The 19795-nt window shown below is 38.8% G+C and overlaps 1 protein-coding gene across 1 annotated transcript; it reads left to right on the top strand.

Annotated features, from left to right (window-relative positions):
• The first annotated feature begins 1537 nt into the window (after positions 1–1537).
• LOC140006965 (uncharacterized) lies at positions 1538–3126 on the top strand. Its single transcript, XM_072049642.1, has 5 exons — positions 1538–1661; positions 1764–1998; positions 2137–2353; positions 2557–2721; positions 2809–3126. Exons 1-5 carry the CDS (start codon positions 1538–1540, stop codon positions 3124–3126), a joined length of 1059 nt encoding a protein of 352 aa, XP_071905743.1.
• Positions 3127–19795: the final 16669 nt, after the last annotated feature.

Here is a 19795-nt window from a genome sequence, read left to right on the forward strand (position 1 = left end):
ACTGGAACCGGGCAGAACTGAAGCTTGAATTTCCAGAAATCTGGACTTTTGTTATAGTCAAGCTATAATTCACATTTTTACCTTAAAACCACCACTACTTTCTCCTTTACAAGATTAGATACCACATATATACACCATATAACACCTAACCAACAAGAATTATAAGTGAATGAATCGAAACCCTAACTCAAAATTCATCCCTCCAATCATCAAAACTATTTCAAACAAGCATCACAAGCACAATTCTAATTAATGGAAAAGAAAGGGTGATCAGCCACTATACCTCAAGACAAGGCCTTGCAAGAGTGATCCTCCACTACTCCTTGAAATTTTTGGTTCTTTAAGCTTCCCAAGCTTTCAATTTGCAAGTTGATCGGTTTAGTTTTCTTGTTTTCTCACTAAATCAAACAAAATCCAAGATGGAATTAGAGTTTTCTTTCTCTTGTTTTCTCTCTCACTCTCACGGCTGGAGGGCTGGAAATGGGGGCTCAATTGAAGTTTCAAGAAAGTTAAAATGATAGGAAGTAAGTTGGGTCAAAGTGGACAAATGTCACCCTTGGATTGGAAGTCAATTTTTTTCTTTTCTCTGTTGTTTTCTTGGTCAAATATTGTGGCTGATGTATGAGATATTTTGAGGGTTAATTAGCTGAAATAAAATGAGAAGATTAAGGTAATAAAGTATGGGTCAAGTGGTGTGTTTACCCAGTAACAAACGGTACCCGTCGGTTTCGAGCCGATTTTTCTTCAATCGCGTATACTAGGGTTTTTAACTTATAATCACTAACTTATTATTATCACTTCTAATCACATACTTAATATCATCTAAAACTCACTCTTAATCACCACATTTATCGCACTAGCGGATCCCACATCGATAATGCGTTCCACATTTACCGTACACTAACTCATACTAGGAAAATGAATTTAAAACAGTACTTGCTTGTAAAAATGCATAGAAATTTTAATATGTCCAAGGAAAGTATAAAATGTAGGCAAAGGAATAAAATAATGCTGAGAAAATGTGAAAATTTTTGGGTTCTCACACTACCTACCCGCAGGTAGTATTACTACATGGGTACAGTTGAAAAAGAAGTTCCTAGAAAAATTCTTCCCTGCATCCCAAGCTGCAAGTTTGAGGAAGGAGATATGCAGCATCAAGCAGTACCTCGGAGAGTCCTTGTATGATTATTGGGAAAGGTTCAATAAGTTGTGCACTAGATGCCCGCAGTATCAACTTAGTGAACAAGTATTGATCCTGTACTTCTATGAAGGGTTGCAGTCTTCTGATAGAAGTATCATCGACGCTGCGAGTGGATGAGCACTAGCAAATAAGACACCGAAAGAAGCATGGGAGCTTATTGAAGCAATGGCAGAAAATTTTCAACAATTTGGCTTCCGTGAGAGTAATCCCACCCGTAGGGTCAACGAGGTAGAGACGTCATCTATTCAGCAGCAACTGTCAAAGTTGACGTCTTTTGTTCGACAATTAGCCGTGGGGAATGCGTAGCGTGCGAATGTCTGTGGAGTTTATACAAGTATGGACTATCCCACGGATGCATGTCCCATCTTGCAAGAAGATGGAGCTGAAAAAGTAAACATGGCAAGAGGCGTGCCCGTGCCTCATAGGCAGTATGACCCGTACTCCAACACGTACAATCCGGGTTGGAGAGACCATCCCAACTTCAGCTACGGGAACAGGCCGCAAAAATTCCCTCCAGGATTTCAATAACTATGGCAACCAAAGCCTCTGCCTTCATCTGCAGATTCAGGAGACTCTTTGATAGACATTGTCAAGAGCCTGGCCATAAGTACTACTCAGTTTCAAAAGAAAACTAGATCGGGTATGAAAGATATGGAGACCCGAATAAGCCACATGGCAACTACCATTAATCGCCTGGAGTCTCACGTTTTTGAAAAATTGTCATCGCAACCCAAGACAAATCCCAAAAATGTAAGTGTCATGACACTGAGAAGTGGCAAGGAAGTGGAGGGACCTAAGTTAGCAGATCCGAAAAGCAAAAGTGAAGAAGAGATAGAAAAGGAGATCGAAGAAGAAGGACACATTCACGAAGACACTAAGGTAACACTTACTCCTTCAATTCCTATTAAATCTAACTTACCTCTTTTTCCTTGCAGGTTGAAAAAGACAAAGAAGGCAGAGAAGGAAAAAGAGATTCTAGACATATTCCAGAAAGTGGAGATCAACATCCCTTTGTTAGATGCACTGAAGCAAGTATCGAAATACGCCAAATTTCTGAAGGATTTGTGCATATATAAGAGGAAAAAGTGGTGGTGGGAGAAAATGTGTCGACTATATTTCAAAGGAAACTCCCTCCGAAGTTTGGAAATCCAGGTATGTACACAATTCCATGTAAAATAGGTGATACCCCAATTAGGAAAGCGATATTGGATTTAGGGGTGTCGATTAATGTAATGCCTAAAACTATTTATGCGTCTCTAAATCTTGGGCCATTAAAAGGCACAAGCATCATAATCCAACTAGCGGACTATACCAATGCTTATCTGGAGGGGTTAGTTGAAGATGTTTTGATGCAGGTTAATGAGTTAGTTTTTCCAACAGATTTTTGTGTCCTAAACATGGGAGATGAAAGGTCATTAAATCTGTCACCTATTTTGTTAGATAGACTATTTTTAAGCATTGTTAGGACAAAAATAGATGTGAATGAGGGTACTTTGTCAATGGGGTTTGATGGAGAAATGGTAAATTTCAATATTTTTTATGCGATGAAATATCCGGAGGAATTTAACTCTGTTTTTGCTTTAAGTGTTATTGAGCCCCTTGTACAGGAAACGTTTGAATTTGATGAGGAGGATGCACTAGGAGTGGCTTTGGCAAAACACCTTGAGTTGGGAGCGACTCTCAGTGTGGGAATAAGTGATGAGTTGTACCATGCGGTTGAAGCACTGCACTCACTTCCATCAATTTCTTCAAGGTATGAGCTCACTTCTGTCTTTGTACCTGAAACTCAGAGGAAGTTGTCGCCTTCTGTTGTGCAGGCACCCGAGCTGGAGCTCAAGCCTTTCCCGAAACATCTGAAGTATGTATTTCTCGGGGACAAGGAGACACTACCAGTGATAATTTCTGCACATCTATCACCAAGTTAAGAAGACAATCTGGTTCGTCTTCTTCGAGATCATAAGGAAACGATTGGGTGGAGCATCACAGACATCAAAGGAACCAGTCCATCCTTATGCATGCACCGAATACGGCTCGAAAATGATGCGAAACTGGTGAGACAAGCGTAACGAAGATTGAACCCACTGATGATGGAAGTAGTTAAGAAGGAGATACTCAAACTCCTGGAGGTGGGAATCATCTTTGCCATCTCGGACAGCCCGTGGATGAGCCTAGTTCAAGTAGTCCCGAAAAAGGTGGGAGTAACTGTAGAAGAGAATCAGGAAGGCGAGATGGTCCTAGTGAGGAAACCCACAGGATGGCGCTAGTGCATTGACTACCGGAGATTGAATGCAGTAATGAAAAATGACCACTTCTCTCTCCCTTTTATTGATCAGATGATAGAGAGATTGGCCGGCCATTTTTATTACTGTTTTCTTGATGATTTTTTAGGGTACTTCCAGATCGCGATAGCACCGGAGGATTAGGAGAAAATCACATTCACCTGCCCATTTGGTACATTTGCCTACCATAGGATGCCTTTCGGCCTCTGCAATGCTCCAACAACCTTCCAAAGGTGCATGGTAAGTATCTTCTCCGAGCATGTAGAAAATATTATTGAGATATTCATGGATGATTTTAGCGTATATGGGGATAGTTTTGAGAAATGTCTTGATAATCTAGCTTTAATTTTGAAACGGTGCATAGAGACAAATTTAGTCTTTAATTGGAAAAAATGCCACTTTATGATGGAGTATGGTATTATCTTAGGACATGTAGTGTCGGGTAGGGGAATAGAGGTAGATAAAGCAAAAGTCGACCTTATTTCTGCTTTACCTTACCCCATAAGTGTACAGGAAATACGTTCCCTTTTGGATCATGCAGGGTTCTATAGGAGATTCATCAAGCACTTTTCAAAGATTGGAGCACCCTTGTTCAAATTGTTGCAGAAGGAAGTAGCATTTGACTTCACCGATGAATGCAAGATGGCATTTGATAAACTAAAAGAATCGTTGACATCACCACTCGTCATTCAACCCCTAAACTGGAGCCTCCCAATCGAAATAATGTGCGACGCGAGTGATTACGCAGTGGGAGCAGTGTTGAAGCAAAGGATTGGCAGGGCAGCGCATGTAATTTATTATGCATCGAAAGCGTTGAATGGATCTCAACTTAACTACTCTATGATGGAGAAAGAATTATTAGCTATTATTTTTGCACTAGAAAAATTTAGATCTTATTTATTGGGTACAAAAGTAATAGTTTTCTCTTATCATGCAGCCTTAAGGTACTTGCTGACGAAGAAGGATGCAAAACCAAGGCTCATCAGATGGATCCTACTCCTGCAAGAGTTCGACCTGGAGATTAAAGATAAAAGTGGGGCAGAGAACTTAGTTGCTGATCACTTGAGCCACTTGCTTGTACATAAGGAGGGGCAGTCATTGAGAGAGGCATTTCTAGAGGAGCAATTACTTGCCGTTGATTCGTCTGCACCTTGGTATGCTGATATAGTGAATTTTTTAGTAGCTAATCAATTATCTACAGGTTGGCCAAAGGTTAGGAGAGACAAACTGAAAAGTGATGCTAAACACTACATTTGGGACAACCTCTATCTTTGGAGGTAATGTTCGGATCAAGTGCTAAGAAGGTGTGTAAGTGCACGTGAATTCCACTCCATTTTAACTTTCTTTCATTTGTTTGCATGTGGAGGGCATTTTAGGTCAAAGCGAACAGCTCGTAAGGTGTTGGAGAGTGACGTTTATTGGCCCACCATTTTTAAAGATGCGTATTTATTTAATAAATCTTGTGATAAGTATCAAAGGGTGGGAAATATTTTTCGTAGGAACCAAATGCCTCAGACACCCATGTTATTTGTTAAAATTTTTACTGTGTGTGGTATAGATTTCATGGGTCCTTTTCTCTCGTCCTTTGGTTTCCTATATATCTTACTTGCCATTGATTATGTCTCTAAGTGGGTGGAAGCAAGAGCCACCCGGACTAACAATTCTAGAGTAGTTGCAGAGTTTTTAAAGTCTAACATCTTTGTCCGCTTTGGGATGCCAAGAGCTGTAGTGAGTGATAGGGGGACACATTTTTGTAATAAGACTATTGCTGCCCTATTCCGAAAATATGGCATACTCCACAAAATATCCGCGCCGTATCACCCACAGACAAATGGTCAAGCTGAAATGTCAAATAGGGAGATCAAATTAATCTTGGAGAAGATGGTATGCCCCGATAGAAAGGATTGGAGCTCGAAATTGGAAAATGCACTATGGGCGTACCGCACCGCGTATAAGACGCCGATTTGGATGTCCTCATATAGACTAGTTTTCGGTAAAGCTTGTCATCTTCCAATGGAATTCGAGCATAGGGCATTCTGAGCAGTGAAACAATGTAATATGGATCTTAGGAAGCAGGGGTCCATAGGAAATTGCAACTACAAGAGTTGGAAGAGATTAGGAATGAGACATACGAGAATGCAGTGATTTACAAGGAGAAAAGAAAAATTTTTCATGATCAACAAGTCTCAAAAAAGTCATTTGTAGTAGGGCAAAAAGTTCTCTTGTATCACTCGAGATTTAAACTTTTTTCTGATAAGTTACGTTCTCGTTGGATTGGTCCATTTGTCGTTTCTATTGTTTTTCATTATGGTGCAGTGGAAATTCAAAGTTTGAAGATAGAGAAGAAGTTTGTAGTGAATGGTCATCGCCTCAAACCTTACTATGAAGGATTCTCCGTTGAGTAAGTCGAAATCATACAACTCGAGGATCTAATTTATCCAGTTTGAGAGTTCCGGTCAAGTCTAGCCAAAAACGTTAAAGAAAGGCGCTACTTGGGAGGCAACCCTAAGCTATTTGTTTTAGTTTTCTTATATTTTTGGACTTTTTGTTAAGTGTTAGTGTCATTTAGTGGTTTGTTGTTTTGTGGCACGAATCTGGCAGTTAGACGTGCACACGCTAGGTGGTCACGCCTAAGTAATGAAGTTTTGAATTGACGGATAGAAGACTCTCCAATAGTTAGGCGTTCCCAAACCAGGTGGTCACGCTTAAGGAAAGAAATTTCACGTCGGCGGTCAGAAGACTCTATAGCAGTTAGGCGTGCCCATGTTAGGTGGTCATGCTTAAGGATCAAAATTTTGACGGATGGTCAGAAGACTAGTAAGCAGTTAGGAGTGCCCACGCCTAGTACAAGGGTTCCTTGTTCAAAAAAAAAAAAGTGGGTGAAAAGACAAAATTGCTCTCACTTATTATTATATAAAAAAAGGGAGAACTCCACCGTAGCCCTACTTCTCATCTTCTTCTTTCTTTTCTCCTTGGCCACCGCCGTACCTTCGCCCATCGTCGCCCATCGTCCATCCGCGTCGCCGCCCGTCGCCGCTCACCGCCAACCAAGCGCGCTACTCAGCGCGCGCGTCGCCTGCGCGGTTCAGCTAGCAACGTGCCCCTCCAGCGCGCACCAAAGCGTGAGCCCCAACGCCCATAGGCGTATAGTCACACCCCAGCGCCCACCAGCGACCCAGTGCGCGAGCCCACACGCTCTCTCTTGCCAGCCTCAGCCCCGCCTCAGCCATCGCTCGCAGCAACGCGCAAACAGCTCCAGTAACAGCTCGTGCAGGCGCGCAAGCCCGACCGCGTGCCCAACCAGCAAGTGCGCACCGCACCAGTGCACCCAGGCGTTCCGTCCCGCGGCCCAGCCGTAGCTGGCGCGCCTTCCCTCTACGTAGCGGCCAAGTGCGCCAGCAGCACGCCTCTCCTCCGCCCAAGCTCACGTCTAGCCCATGCCGTCAAGCCACGCACCTCTGTCCGCACGTGAGGGCAATGCGCTACCTCCGGCGCTGCTGCTGCCGCTCTGCCATTATACCCACTGCCTACTCTCCCCTCAGGTCCCTTCTTTCTTTAATTTTCTGTTACCTTTAGCTGAGGACAGAACTTAAATTTTTAGCTGAGGCCAGATATTTTGATTTTTAGCTGATGACAGACAGTATGTGCTTAATTTGGGTGCTGTGATTTTGTCTTTGGCTACTGTTGGCTATTTGCTCAATTTTGTGTTAAATTCGTGGTATTTGGGGAAGTTTTTGCTCTGTTTGCTTGTTTAATTAGTTTTTAGGTGAGTTTATTGTCTATTTCTTCAATTGTCGGTGTTTGGAGCTGTGATTGGGGACCCTTTTGTTTAAATTGGTTGCCAGTTGACTTATGTTGAGTGTCTGTACTTTGAACATGCCCTGTTTATTGGTGTCAAATGGCTAAACCAAAAGATAAACGTAGGAATAGACCATCCACCTCCACCCTACAACTCACTGTACCTTTGAGTGGGCCTTTCCAAGCGACTGCTTCGGGAGGCCCCCGGACCCATCTTGGGCGGAATACGAAGGTTTACATCCCCTCTCCGGCCCATTTTGGCAAGCATTTGACCCTTACCAGGGCTGCCGATAAGGAATGGTATGCCGCTTCTTGCACAAGAAAAATTATTCCATATAAATTCATCCACGACCCTACACTTGATCTTCTGAATATCAGGGATGGGGTCACTAGAAAGTTAGCTGCCATAGGCTGGACCCGTTATGCTGCCATCATTTTACCTGCTTTTACTGAGTTAACGTGAGAATTATATGTTACTTTTGAGTTTAATGTCCCTGATGAATTCTCCATTACTATTCCTGGGGTAGTGCGGTTTAGGTTGATGGGTAGGGAGTTCACACAGTCTATCACTGAGTTTAATTTGGTTCTTGATTTTATTGACATTCCTTATTCCCAAAATGATGAATATATGGCGAGTGCATGCAAATACATTGAGGTTTTTTTCTCCCATAACACTGGCTATTGGAGAGAGTTGTTGGTTGACCGACAATCCTATGATCCTAATAAGGACCCCATTTTTCAATATCTCCACCGTTTTATGGCTTATAGCTTCTCTGGTAGGAAAGATAGTTCGGGTACTTTGACAAAACCCGAATTCCTTTTTATTTGGTGTATGGTGGCTGAGATGAAGGTCAACTTGGATTGTTGGTTTAACTCTCACCTCTGAACTATCTTGAGTAAGAAAAATAAGCCGTTAATCCTGGGGTCTTTTATCACTCAATTGGTTATAAATCTTGGGGTTCTGGACTTAACTAATCATAATCTGCATTTGGAATGTACTATGGAATCTCTTGATTTAGTTTGTTTGGAAAAGATGGGTCTAGTGCAATAGGTAAATGATGCCTTCCAATTCACTTTCCCGGGGCCGATCCATGTTCCTCCTAGGCACACAGCTTCCAAACATGCCACCTCGGAGGCTGGCAGTCCTTCTACCGATGCCCCTGGACTTTCCTCTTCTGCACCTCCGCCGACGTCCTCTACTGACAGCCAGTCTTCCGCCCTTTGCTTCCAGCTACATCACATGGATTCTAGATTGGAGCGGATAGAGTGCCAGGTGGCCGGAATGGTTCAGAACTTGGCTCAGTACTTCCATCACGTGGGCTTCCACCCACCCTTTCCTCCAGAGCTTTAGTCTCTTTCTCCCTCCTCCGTGTTCAGGGAAGTGTCGTTGCCCCATTACCTCTTTTTTTGTTCTCTATTTGCTTACATTGAGGGCAATGTAAGGTTTAGGTGTGGGGGAGGGTTAACTACACTTTCAGTTGTTTGATTTGCATTTTCTTTGCCTTAGTAGTTCTTTGATTTAAACAGTGATGAATGCAATTGAGATATGAGTATAAGTAGTAATTTCATGCCATGGGGTTTTCTCCTTTTCTCGATGATGAATTGATTGATGAATATGCTGAACTTGACATAATTTTGACCACTTGTGCGATTTTTGGGCCTAATTTTTCGTTTGGTGAGTAGTTATTATACATGGTTTGTCATTCTAGAACTTGTTCAGTTATGCATGTCAAGACCACATCTAATTGAATTTGATGCATTAAAATGATGGGGCACCTAGGATTGAACCATTTTTTACTTGCTCAAAACTTACATTTATCTCATCTACCTTTACTGAGCCAAGTTGAACCTTTAACCCTCTTTCTTCGTTTGATACCTTGATTGTTAGTCAAAAAACCTTATTTTTAGACTTTCTCTTTGTATCTTGAGTTGAAGAAATGCTGTGATTCCATTGCATGGAAGTTGGGATATTATTTGAAAGGCAGTGAATTATAAATGGAAGTATGACAAGTGAAGTTGACTTCTATGGTGTCGGTATTCAAGAAAAAAAAGAGAAAAAAAAGAGAAGCAACAAAAGAAAAAAGAAAAGGGGAGAAAAAGAAAAAAATATACGAAAAAAAGAGAGAAGAATTTGAAATCAAAGTATTTTTGATAAGTGCCGACTATTACTTCACTTGTTGGGCTATTGATACGTCTTGGAGGTACAAATTTGTAAGAACCTGTGCAATGAATTTGAGGGCATTTTCTTTGACCTTTTTACACCCTTAAAGTCCTTTTTATTCAACCCTTTCACCCGAGCCTCATTACCACCTTGTGAAGTCCCTTTGATTGGTGCACCTAATTCATAGTTAAGTGGTGGAGATATGATGTATGAGCAAGCTTATGGTAATGTCATTTCATTGTATTGATTTGAAAGCCATCCTATATCTTATACATTTTGGAATGAATGAGTGCATATTAAATGTGAGAATTGTCAATTTGGTATAATTTGATTTCGATGAGGTTATTGGGGGAATTTGGAATACTGTTATTGGTATGAACTGCTGTGAATTGCTTGGTATCTTAATTGCACTTCTGAGTTACTTATGCTTGAGGGCAAGCATAGTTCAAGTGTGGGAGAGATTGATAGGGTGCATTTTAGTGGATATTTTGATAATATTGCATAATTGTTTGACTAAATATTGCACTAGTTGGGTGGATTCTGCTCAAATTTTGTGTTGGTGTTACTTGCAGGAAGTGGTGAAGAAAAAGTGCTGAAAATCAACATTCTAGGAGACTTCCTGACAGTTAGGCATGCTCATGCCTAACCCCAACCTTCAAAGCTAGATTCTCGTGATTCTCCGCACGTGGGGAGCTTCAAAAAGGGAGTGAGGTTGTCTACAAATTTGGAGATCGGTGGGGCCACTCCAGAGCTGAAGAAAGTAATTTGTAATAGGATTTCTATTATTTAGGAAGTTTGGTATTCGGATACCAATTTTAGAGGAGAAAAACTAGGACTAGATATACGCTTTTTTCTTTGGTAGGCCTGGCCGAAAAAGAAAAAGGAATTCCTTCATCTTTTTGGTGGCTACCAACATAGAGAAGAGTTTGTACTTCTTTAGGCTTGTCTTTGACTTTTCTTACTTTGGGAGGAAACAAACGAATTGGCCACCATTGTTAACTTATTGAATTTGCTTTTTCCTTTGGTGTTGACCGAATTGACAAAAGGCATCAGACTCTCTCATATGATTTGGTTGGAGACAATAGAAAGCAACAATTTTTCTTGTTCTTTTCTTTCTCTGTTGACTGAAATTGAGAGAGCGAATTTGGCAACTTTTCCCAATTCTCTACGCATGGCTTGTTCTCCATTAATGGAGAACTAACTCTCTAATTCTAGTCAAAGGGACAACTGAAGATATGGTTCGACAATTACTGTGAGATCTAAATTATTTTAACTGCTTCCTCCATTTATTGGTATTTATATGTTTTCTGCTTTTAATTGTTATAACTTTTGTGTATGATTGAATAGTGCGCAATATTTAATTATTCACGTAGGCTATTTTGCTAATTAGAGGTAGTTGGATCCGTAATTGTTCGATTACCTCTGTCTCGGTAGCAACTGGCATAATTGGATTTATATCAGGGAAACATACGATCTAGTTTAAACAAACCCTCGAGCGTGTTTGTTTGTTAGGATTGGGTTTTTCTAAATCTTAATGCAATCTAGAAATTAAATCCTACGGTCATACCTAGGGTTGTTTCCGGGTTAGAGAAATAGTTAATGGTCATACCTTAACTATTGAGAAATTAAAGAAAGGATGGTGTTTATCACGTGTATGACAACTATAATCAATCTATTAATGACTGTTGAAATTATATTTGCATCGATGATCAGTCGTATGAACCATTTTTTAAGTGTATCCTTGGCTAGAGTTTGCCCTATTATTTCTTCCATTTAATTATTTTTTGCATAATTTATTTAGTTAGCATTTAATCCTGAAACCCCCCATTTGTCTTGATTCGAAAGGAAACAAATTTCTCCCCAGTCCCTGAGGAGACGACCCTGCTTGTCACTGTCTACTAGTTAGTAAATTTAGTCAGCTAATTAATTCTGGTATATCGGATTACGCAAACTCTTTGGGAACAGGGTGAATCAAGTAACCCATTGCAGACCTAGAATCCCTGCTCCAGTACCTAGAATTGATTATTGACTACTTTTGGTGGTAGTTTGGTTTTATTATTATTATTGCACAGGCTCGGTACCTGTCAAGCATAACTTGCGGATCTACCTCGGGGTTTTGCTTCTTCTTACTTTTCAATGCTTCATCTGCAAATATCAGAGATCCGTGAGGTAATCTTGCTGTTTCAACTTGCATATCATGGTCTTTTGTGCTTGGTTTATGACCTTGCATTCTCTTTTCCTTACAATTGAACCTGTTGTATGTTCTTTGAATCGTAAATGCTAGAGTAACTTCAAGTGCAACTGATTTTAGTCAATTACTGAATTCCTACAAAAATCATATCGTTTGCATATTTGTTTGCTCAAATGTATGTAATTGATATAAAATGAAACTTATAAAATTTGATAACTTAAAGAACAAGTTTCATTCTTGAAAACCCTAATTTCATATTAAAAGTAAGCAAATATTATGCTTTAAAGCATGAAAAATGAACACTTATCAAATTCCTCCACATTTAAATCATTGCTTGTACTCAAACAATAAGAAAAATCATACAACAATGATTTAAGAGTTGAAATAAATAATGTGAAACTTTAAATTGCAACTTCTCATCATAACTTGGTAAACCATCATTATGCAATTATTCAAATTGCCTTAAACACTCATAATATTAAGTAAAAGAGAAATAATCATACCCTAATTTCATATCAAATTTAATCTCTTAACCTAACTAAATTGTGCAAGTAAACAAATCATATAGTTATTTCAAACTTTTTCTCTTCCATATCACTTTTCTTAGTACAAAGAGGGATTTATCCTTTTTATACTATCAATAGCTTTCTCAAATTGTTAAGATGCCTTTTGAAGTGAAGATCGACATTTTTAGATAAAAATCCCCACCTACTCAACACCTCACTTATTCGAGTTATTTCATACACTCTTAATTTAAATACCTTTTGATGTAAAAATTAACATTAGTATATGCTAACTCCTGGTCACTCAGTATTTAAATCATAGGAGTAATATAATACAACCCCTCATTTTTTTAAAAGGTAAAAGTTGATAAATTCCCTCAAGAAATTAAAATATAGGAAGAGAATAATTCTATTAACTATATCAATCATTTACTTATAAATCAAGTAAAGCGAGAAATCTTGTTCAACAAACAAAAATTTAGACATAATTTTTCCTATTTTACCAAATATACTTTCTAAACATGCATAAATCCTAATCACGTTATAATTATTTTCAAATCAAATGTGAAATTGAATTCCTTAGTCAAATAAATTTATTTCAAAATAGAGGAGAAAATTGAATGCTAATAGTTGAAACTTTTCCATTTACAAACCGAAGTGAAAATTTTTGAAAAATTTTTGGGGATAATTTTCAATTTGGCACAAAATATTAGAAAATTTTGACAGAATTTCCCTTTAACTCTGGACGAAACTCCCTGCCAACAAACCTAATTTTTGACAAATTCAAGCACAAGTAGCATTTCCAATATCAAGGCCAAATTATTCATGAAAATACTATAAGCACCAAGAAGCAGAAATATTTCCCCCTACACTTAGAATACACATGTCCTCAATGTATAGGAAAGATAAAACTACAAAAGAAAGAAATACTCCCCAAATGTCAAAGAATGAAGTCCAGTGCAACCATATTTCACGAACATCCAGTCTAGTACTTAACAAATACTACAAATAATTCAGAAGTAGCACGACATAAGTTCCTACTATAAGTAGTCCAAAAGCAAAAGAAATACTACTAAAAATTAAACATGAATAATAGCAAAAACAGAAAGCAAAGTTGAGGCAATTTCTCCAGAAGTGGCTGCGGTGCCTTTAAATCCTCAATCATCTCTAGAAGGTTCACAAGTGGATGGTTGGCACTGGGAAATGCCTAAGTGATCCTCGATGCGATGCACTTGAATGTCTTGGCGTACCAATCGAGCATCGATTTAATTAAAGTGGTCCTCTACTCGAGCTTTAAAACAATTAATCATATTGAAAGTCGCTGCCAATTTGATCAGGAAGGTGGAGGCGGTGGTGTGGAAGTCGAAGGGCCAGCTTCATCTTCATTTCAAGAAGTGGACAACGAAGATCGTCGTTTTTAGCTTGGCCAGCTCCTCTAGGCCTTGGTGGATAAGGAATATTAGCAGCCCGTATACTCAATTCATGGAGAGTGTATTCATTAAGCTCATAAATTGCCTTCACTTGCACCTTCTCTATTGCTTCCATATTAACTCTCTCTTGTTCAAATAGCAATGATAGGAGATGAGGGAACTCAAATCGATACTTGGTAATATGATGTCTCGCAGCTGTCTTCATATAGCTGATAATTATATTTAAGAGTGGAATCTGAGCATATGGAGAAGTCCGATTATGCAACATTAAGTCCAAGAAATACAGATCGCTGTTTTGGACTTCATTAAGATTGCTCTTCTTTGGGATCATATTTCTTGAAAACAAGTATAGGATCAATCAATGGTGCGGTTTGAATGCACTAGCTTTGAGTGTAGATCTTTGGGAAGTTCTATTGTAATCCAAAGTTTGATCAAAGCACGCCATGGCTACAGCAGGATCCCAATATTCATTTGGTGAGTGAAACTCCTTTTTCAAATCAATGCTTGGACCTTCATTACTACATCCAAGATGAGCCACCAATGTATTGCGAGTGATTGTCAGTAGCTTACCACGAACATAAGATTTGATGACCTCTTCATTGTACCCACCTTTGTTCACTATATTGTTATAGAACTCGCTAACCAAAGTTGGATATGTATGATCCAGAAGAGATAATATTGGAGCCCAACCAAGAATGTCAAAAGCCTCAAGGATTTTAAATTCAGCATCTACATCTGGGGCTACATGCATTTCATAAATGAAATCTCTCTGCTCACGTGCCTCAAACCATTCTTGGTTCTTCTTTGAGGTGAACCGATTTGGATCATAATCCAGAGGAATTTGCTGACTTGTCGAACTTCTTGTTGATCGAATTCTTAGTGGTGGAGATGGAGAAGGAACATATTCTTCATATACTTCATCTTCAAATGATGATAATTCACGAATAATTGCTTGTTTTTGTCGAACCATAGTACCTATCATAATTTCACAAGGAGGATATAAGGTACTAGTAGATTTTATTTCACACTTTAAGGAACAATTTACCCTAAATGAATGCCTAATAGAAGTAAATGTACTACTCTAGATAGTCGTCATCACCATGTCATCAATGAATGATTTGATTAATTAAATTGCACCAAGAATTATTTCTTTTAAACCTAGGCAATTAATCAATCATCAATTTAACCAAAACTATCAAATTCCTCATCTATCAACCAACTACCATCCCATAATGTTTATCATGGAGAATTAATATAATTAAACTCACTAATCATCCCAAAACAATTCAATTGCCCATGTAACAAAATGTGCCAATTTCTTCTCCAAAAATTCATAATTATTCACAAATGTTGACTTGTAAGAAATGTAATCAATTACCCATCATTAACAAGTCACATTGTAGCTAATTAATATTTCCAAATAACCTTTTTTTAGGCAAACCCCATACACGGGGTGTGCTAGCCCATTATTTTATTAATAGAAAAACAAAATAAACATTAGGATCAAGGGGGACCAAACCTAACCTCAAAGCAATTAAAGCGAAACATAAATGAGGAGTACTACTCCCTTACAGATTTAGAATGAATAGATGGAAAACTTAAACAATCTAATTGTAAGGAGGCTCTAACGCTGCTTGGGAGATGGTAAAGAACCGTGAAAACTCGATCATGTTGAAGGTGTAGTCCTACCAACTTGCCCCCTATAGAATTCATTTCTCGAAACACATGAATAATCGAAGCCTGCAACCGATCCAATAACCCACGAATCTTCCTAAGAACGTTACACAAAGGTCATTGAGTGAGAGAATCTGTGATGGCCCCTCCTCACCCTAAGGCGAACCAAAGGGTTTGGCGGACCGCCTGCCCAACTCTCGCCGGGACTCGCTCACTCACTACAGTCCTCAATTCAATTACAATATAAATCTCAAATATACATCAAATGTTCCTCAAATTTACATATCATAAGTGAAGCAATACTTCGCAATCACACTTCAAACTAAAACCTCAAGAGATGAAAGCAATGCAAATTTTTCGAATAAGACGAAGGTCCTCAGTTCTCACATAATTACAAGTACAATCGCAGTCTCAAATATTACACAAGATAAAACTGAAATGCCAACTGTACTGGAGATAATCCAACCAGTCACACGAAAAACTTAATACAAGCGCCTCCTTTGCCTCGAGCCCTGTGGAGGGAAAATAAAATATTTTTGGGGTGATCTAGAAGCTTAGCGAATAACTAGTAAAATCAGTAGTCAAATAAGTTTAAAAAAAAAATAAGTTTCAGAATAGTTCATTTTAATGATGTCATGAATCAGTAATCAAATGTACGTTTATTGTTCTTGTGAGCCAGTGAAATCATTGTACTTAAACATCCAATGCTCAAATAGGTTCAGTAACAGTGAAACAGGAATAGGGAGCCATTTGTGCTCCAAATAAACAGTAAACAGTGGTGGAGACGTTGGTTCTAAGTACAAGACTTCCCAAGAACTCATTGAAGCCAAATCATGTCATGAACTCACATGCAAGCACACATGATATGCAGGAAGTGCGCACCATATACACAAATATATCAAATCCATTGTAACAATAAACAAGTATATCTCATATTAGGGCAAGTGCGATAAAGTACACTCTTACCCGATCAATCAAATGACATATCATTAAATCACATTGGTCAAGTATTGAAAACAAGTGTCCAGTTCAATCAGGTATTTGGAAGCACTCACCAACGACGGCTCACGAACCTTATCCATCATACATCATTGCCTTGCTCAAGTCGAAACCCTAGATTACAAATATCAGGTCAAGCAAAGGAATTCTAACATTATCAAGCTTCTATCACCTTTTGGCACTTTAATCACAATTGAAGCTATACTTATCGGATTGAAACGAATCTTACGGCGTTACGAAGCTAAGACATATACCAACATTTCTTATGAAGACCTCCAAGGCCAAATCATACATTTTCAGGGTCAAATATCGAAATCTCGGAGAGGACAGAAAACTGTCCGCAAAATAGGGTCTATGAACAGTCAAGGGTATTTCGATCAATTCACAAGCTACAGTACTCCGATCAATCTGAAATTTTTGCAGGTAGGTAGTTAACTCAAATGTCTATATCTTTCATGTTTTGAGCAAAAGCTGGATCGGTCTAAAACACAGAGAAATTGGCAGTCAACATTGAGTCCAGAAACAAGGTAAGACTGAAAGTACACTTCTAAACCAACCTTTGCATATAACCATTACTAATAGCAATTAAGGCTAGAAATTCCACCTTAACACTAGAATAAATTCCACTAATCATATACATGTCAAAATCAAAGAGGAAATAACTTATATCACGTCTAGAAATATCGCTAATATGGAACTCATCCTCCCAACTTCCAAATCACAAGAATTTCCATAAAATTAATCAAGATCAACTCAAATTCAAACAATCAAATACTCTCAAAGATTGGACAGCATTTCCCCTTACTTTTCTTATTTTCCATATTACAATTCAATACCAAATATATCTCAATTCAACTACATTTTCACATACAAATCATAGCCTCTAAAATACACCTAATTAAGGCCACAATACCCTTAAATCTTAACTAATTAATAGCACAAGAAGCAATCATAAGAAAGCCCCAAATCAAAACCCTAAATCTGAAATTTCCGCACAAATCTGAAATTTTTCGCAAACAACCGCAATTAATGCACAAAAGCTCCATTTAACACAATTTAGAGGCCAATCATAATCATCATGTGAAAACAGAAAAATTCCCCAAAAATCGGAAATTTACCATAATACTACTTTAAATCATGATATATTCTCACAAAGCTACTGTAACTACAACCTTAAGCCACAAATTTGAAAGTATTAAAAGCAAAGAGGGTTTCTAAGAGTTGTACCATCCAACACCTTGAAAATAAGCCAAGCAAAACCCTTTACTTCTCAAAACTTTCCATCCTTAGCTTGCCATCACCTTAGACTTGAAGTTAATCGGAGTAGATTGCAAATCGAATGGTGGAATCTCAAGTTTTGGACAAGGAGTTGAAGTAGAAAATGAAGTTTCCTCTCTTAGTTTTTGCTCCCAAGAGGTTCGGTCAGCTTTGGAGATGAAGAAAAGTGGGTTTTGAACCCCCAAATATGGTCAAAAAGTGAAAACTTAACCATTAAGGAAAACTGTTCGCGACAGATTCTGGCCGGATTCAAGGCAGAAGCAAATTAATTTTTTTTTCAAACAGCCAACTCAATCCGGCCAAAAACTGGCCGGATTTGCCAAGGAGCACTGTTCACCAGAATTTTTTTGTTTTCTTCTTCCTCCGGGCGTCACAGAATCCGAATTAACCAAGCATACCAAAACCTCCGAGTCAACTTCAACCTCAATAGAATCCACTGAAAGTTCAAGACAAAGTTGCAACCCATAACACAATGCCAATGCTTCTGCCAAAAAAAACCTGTACTTCCCCAAATTCCTTATAAAAGGCAAAAACCAGCTTGCCCTCGTGGTCTTGCAGAAGACCTCCAAAACCACCACCATGGAGTAAGCTCACATCCGTATTAAGTTTGAAACGTCTAATCGAAGGTTTAACCCAAGAGACAGTTATACATCGAACCATCTCCCTTGGCTGAGTAACAAACCTAACCCATTGAAAATTTTGATCACCCTTGAAATAGGAATATTTGAAGATCCTAGCCCTACCCAATTGAACAAGGAAATCCTCCATTAACAAAATTATGGTTTGAGCAAAATAAGAAGCAACCTGAAACCGAGACTGGTTGCACATCTTCCGCAAGTTCTAACAAATAATTAGAGGCAAGCCAGTCCGAATGTGACCTGTCATATCTGAAGATGAAGAGTAGAGCCAAGACATAAGCATTGCAGCCACAGAAGTCCACATTATCTCTTCTAAACCAAACTTCCTAGTGAATTGATCCCAGACCTGTACCGCCAATGGACCAACCAAAAAAAACATGATTAATGGACTCCTCTGTTGAGAAACAACATGCACACCTTGAAGACATCTGAATGCCATGCTTTTGAATAATATTATCCAAAGGTATGAAGTTATGAACCAAACGCCAAAAGAAGAAAGATACTTTAAGAGGACCCAAGGGCACCAAATAACCTTGTCAACAACCGAAATATTCCGTCTTTATCTCCAAGTCTCCCAAGCAGATTTAATCGAAAATACCCATTTGAGGATGGCAACCACACCATGTGTCAATTCTTGAATTTGGCTAATCAACTCACTTGATAGCCAACACCTAAGCTTTAGTACATCCCAACCATTCTTCGAAAAAAATTCCGCTAGAAGCATATAAGGAGGATTAATCACATTAAGGGTAACTGCAAGTGGAGCTTCAAAGCACCAATAATCATACCAAAAATCCACAAAGCCATGGCCCAAGTACCATTGAATTCTAGCCTCAGCACACGGATGAATTTCCTCCTAGCGTCGCCAAGATGAAGAAGGACTATCAACTCGAGCCACCAGAGGATGTTGACCCTGAATATATTTGGTAGAGATAAAATTAGCCCAAACAAAGTTATTTTGGTGCAAGCGCAACCAAAGTTTACAAGAGAGAGCAGCCATTGAATCCCCAAAATTTCCAAACCCCATTCCACCTTCTTCTACCAAAAAGCACAATTTCTCCCAAAATAGACAATGTATTCGAGAGGTACCCATACCCTTGTCCCATAAAAACACATTACATATTCTCCCTAGTTTTAGCAGAACTGCCTTTGGAGGCTTGAGCACTTGTAAAAGATATAAAAGAATTGTACAAAGAACATGCCTAAGCAATATTAATTTCCCCCCAGTTGAAAGTAGTCGAGTACTCCAATGTTGAATACGAGAAAGTAACTTAGCAATAATACCATCATATGGAACACATAGTTATCTGCCTCTAATAATTGGAGTTCTCAAGTAAGTAAATGGGAAACTTTGCTGCTGAAACCCAAGCTTATACTGCACCAATTCAACCTTAGCCTCCGAAGCCCTATTAGAAATAAGAAATGAACTTTTACCTCCATTAATCTTTTGGCTAGAGAAAGCTTGATAATTAGGAAAAAAAAAAGACAAAGTGCATCTAGACAATCTTCAGAGCATCTCGCAAAAAATGATCGTGTCATTTGCAAAAGCCAAGGGATCTTAGTACCGGCAGACACAGAAAACCTCTACTCATTCTGCAATAACAACTAATGAATTCCCCTTCCTAGATATTCTGCAACCAACA

The sequence above is a fragment of the Coffea arabica genome, chromosome 5e, assembly GCF_036785885.1.
Source record: "Coffea arabica cultivar ET-39 chromosome 5e, Coffea Arabica ET-39 HiFi, whole genome shotgun sequence".
In the NCBI taxonomy this organism is placed as follows: domain Eukaryota; kingdom Viridiplantae; phylum Streptophyta; class Magnoliopsida; order Gentianales; family Rubiaceae; genus Coffea; species Coffea arabica.

Bases quoted from the DNA above. Each gene is read 5' to 3' on its own strand.
- LOC140006965 (XM_072049642.1), top strand. From the start codon at position 1,538: ATGGACTATCCCACGGATGCATGTCCCATCTTGCAAGAAGATGGAGCT. The intron at 1,662-1,763 runs GTTGGAGAGACC...CTTCATCTGCAG, and splicing joins CTCCAACACGTACAATCCGG to ATTCAGGAGACTCTTTGATA. The intron at 1,999-2,136 runs GTTAGCAGATCC...TTTTCCTTGCAG, and splicing joins AAGGAAGTGGAGGGACCTAA to GTTGAAAAAGACAAAGAAGG.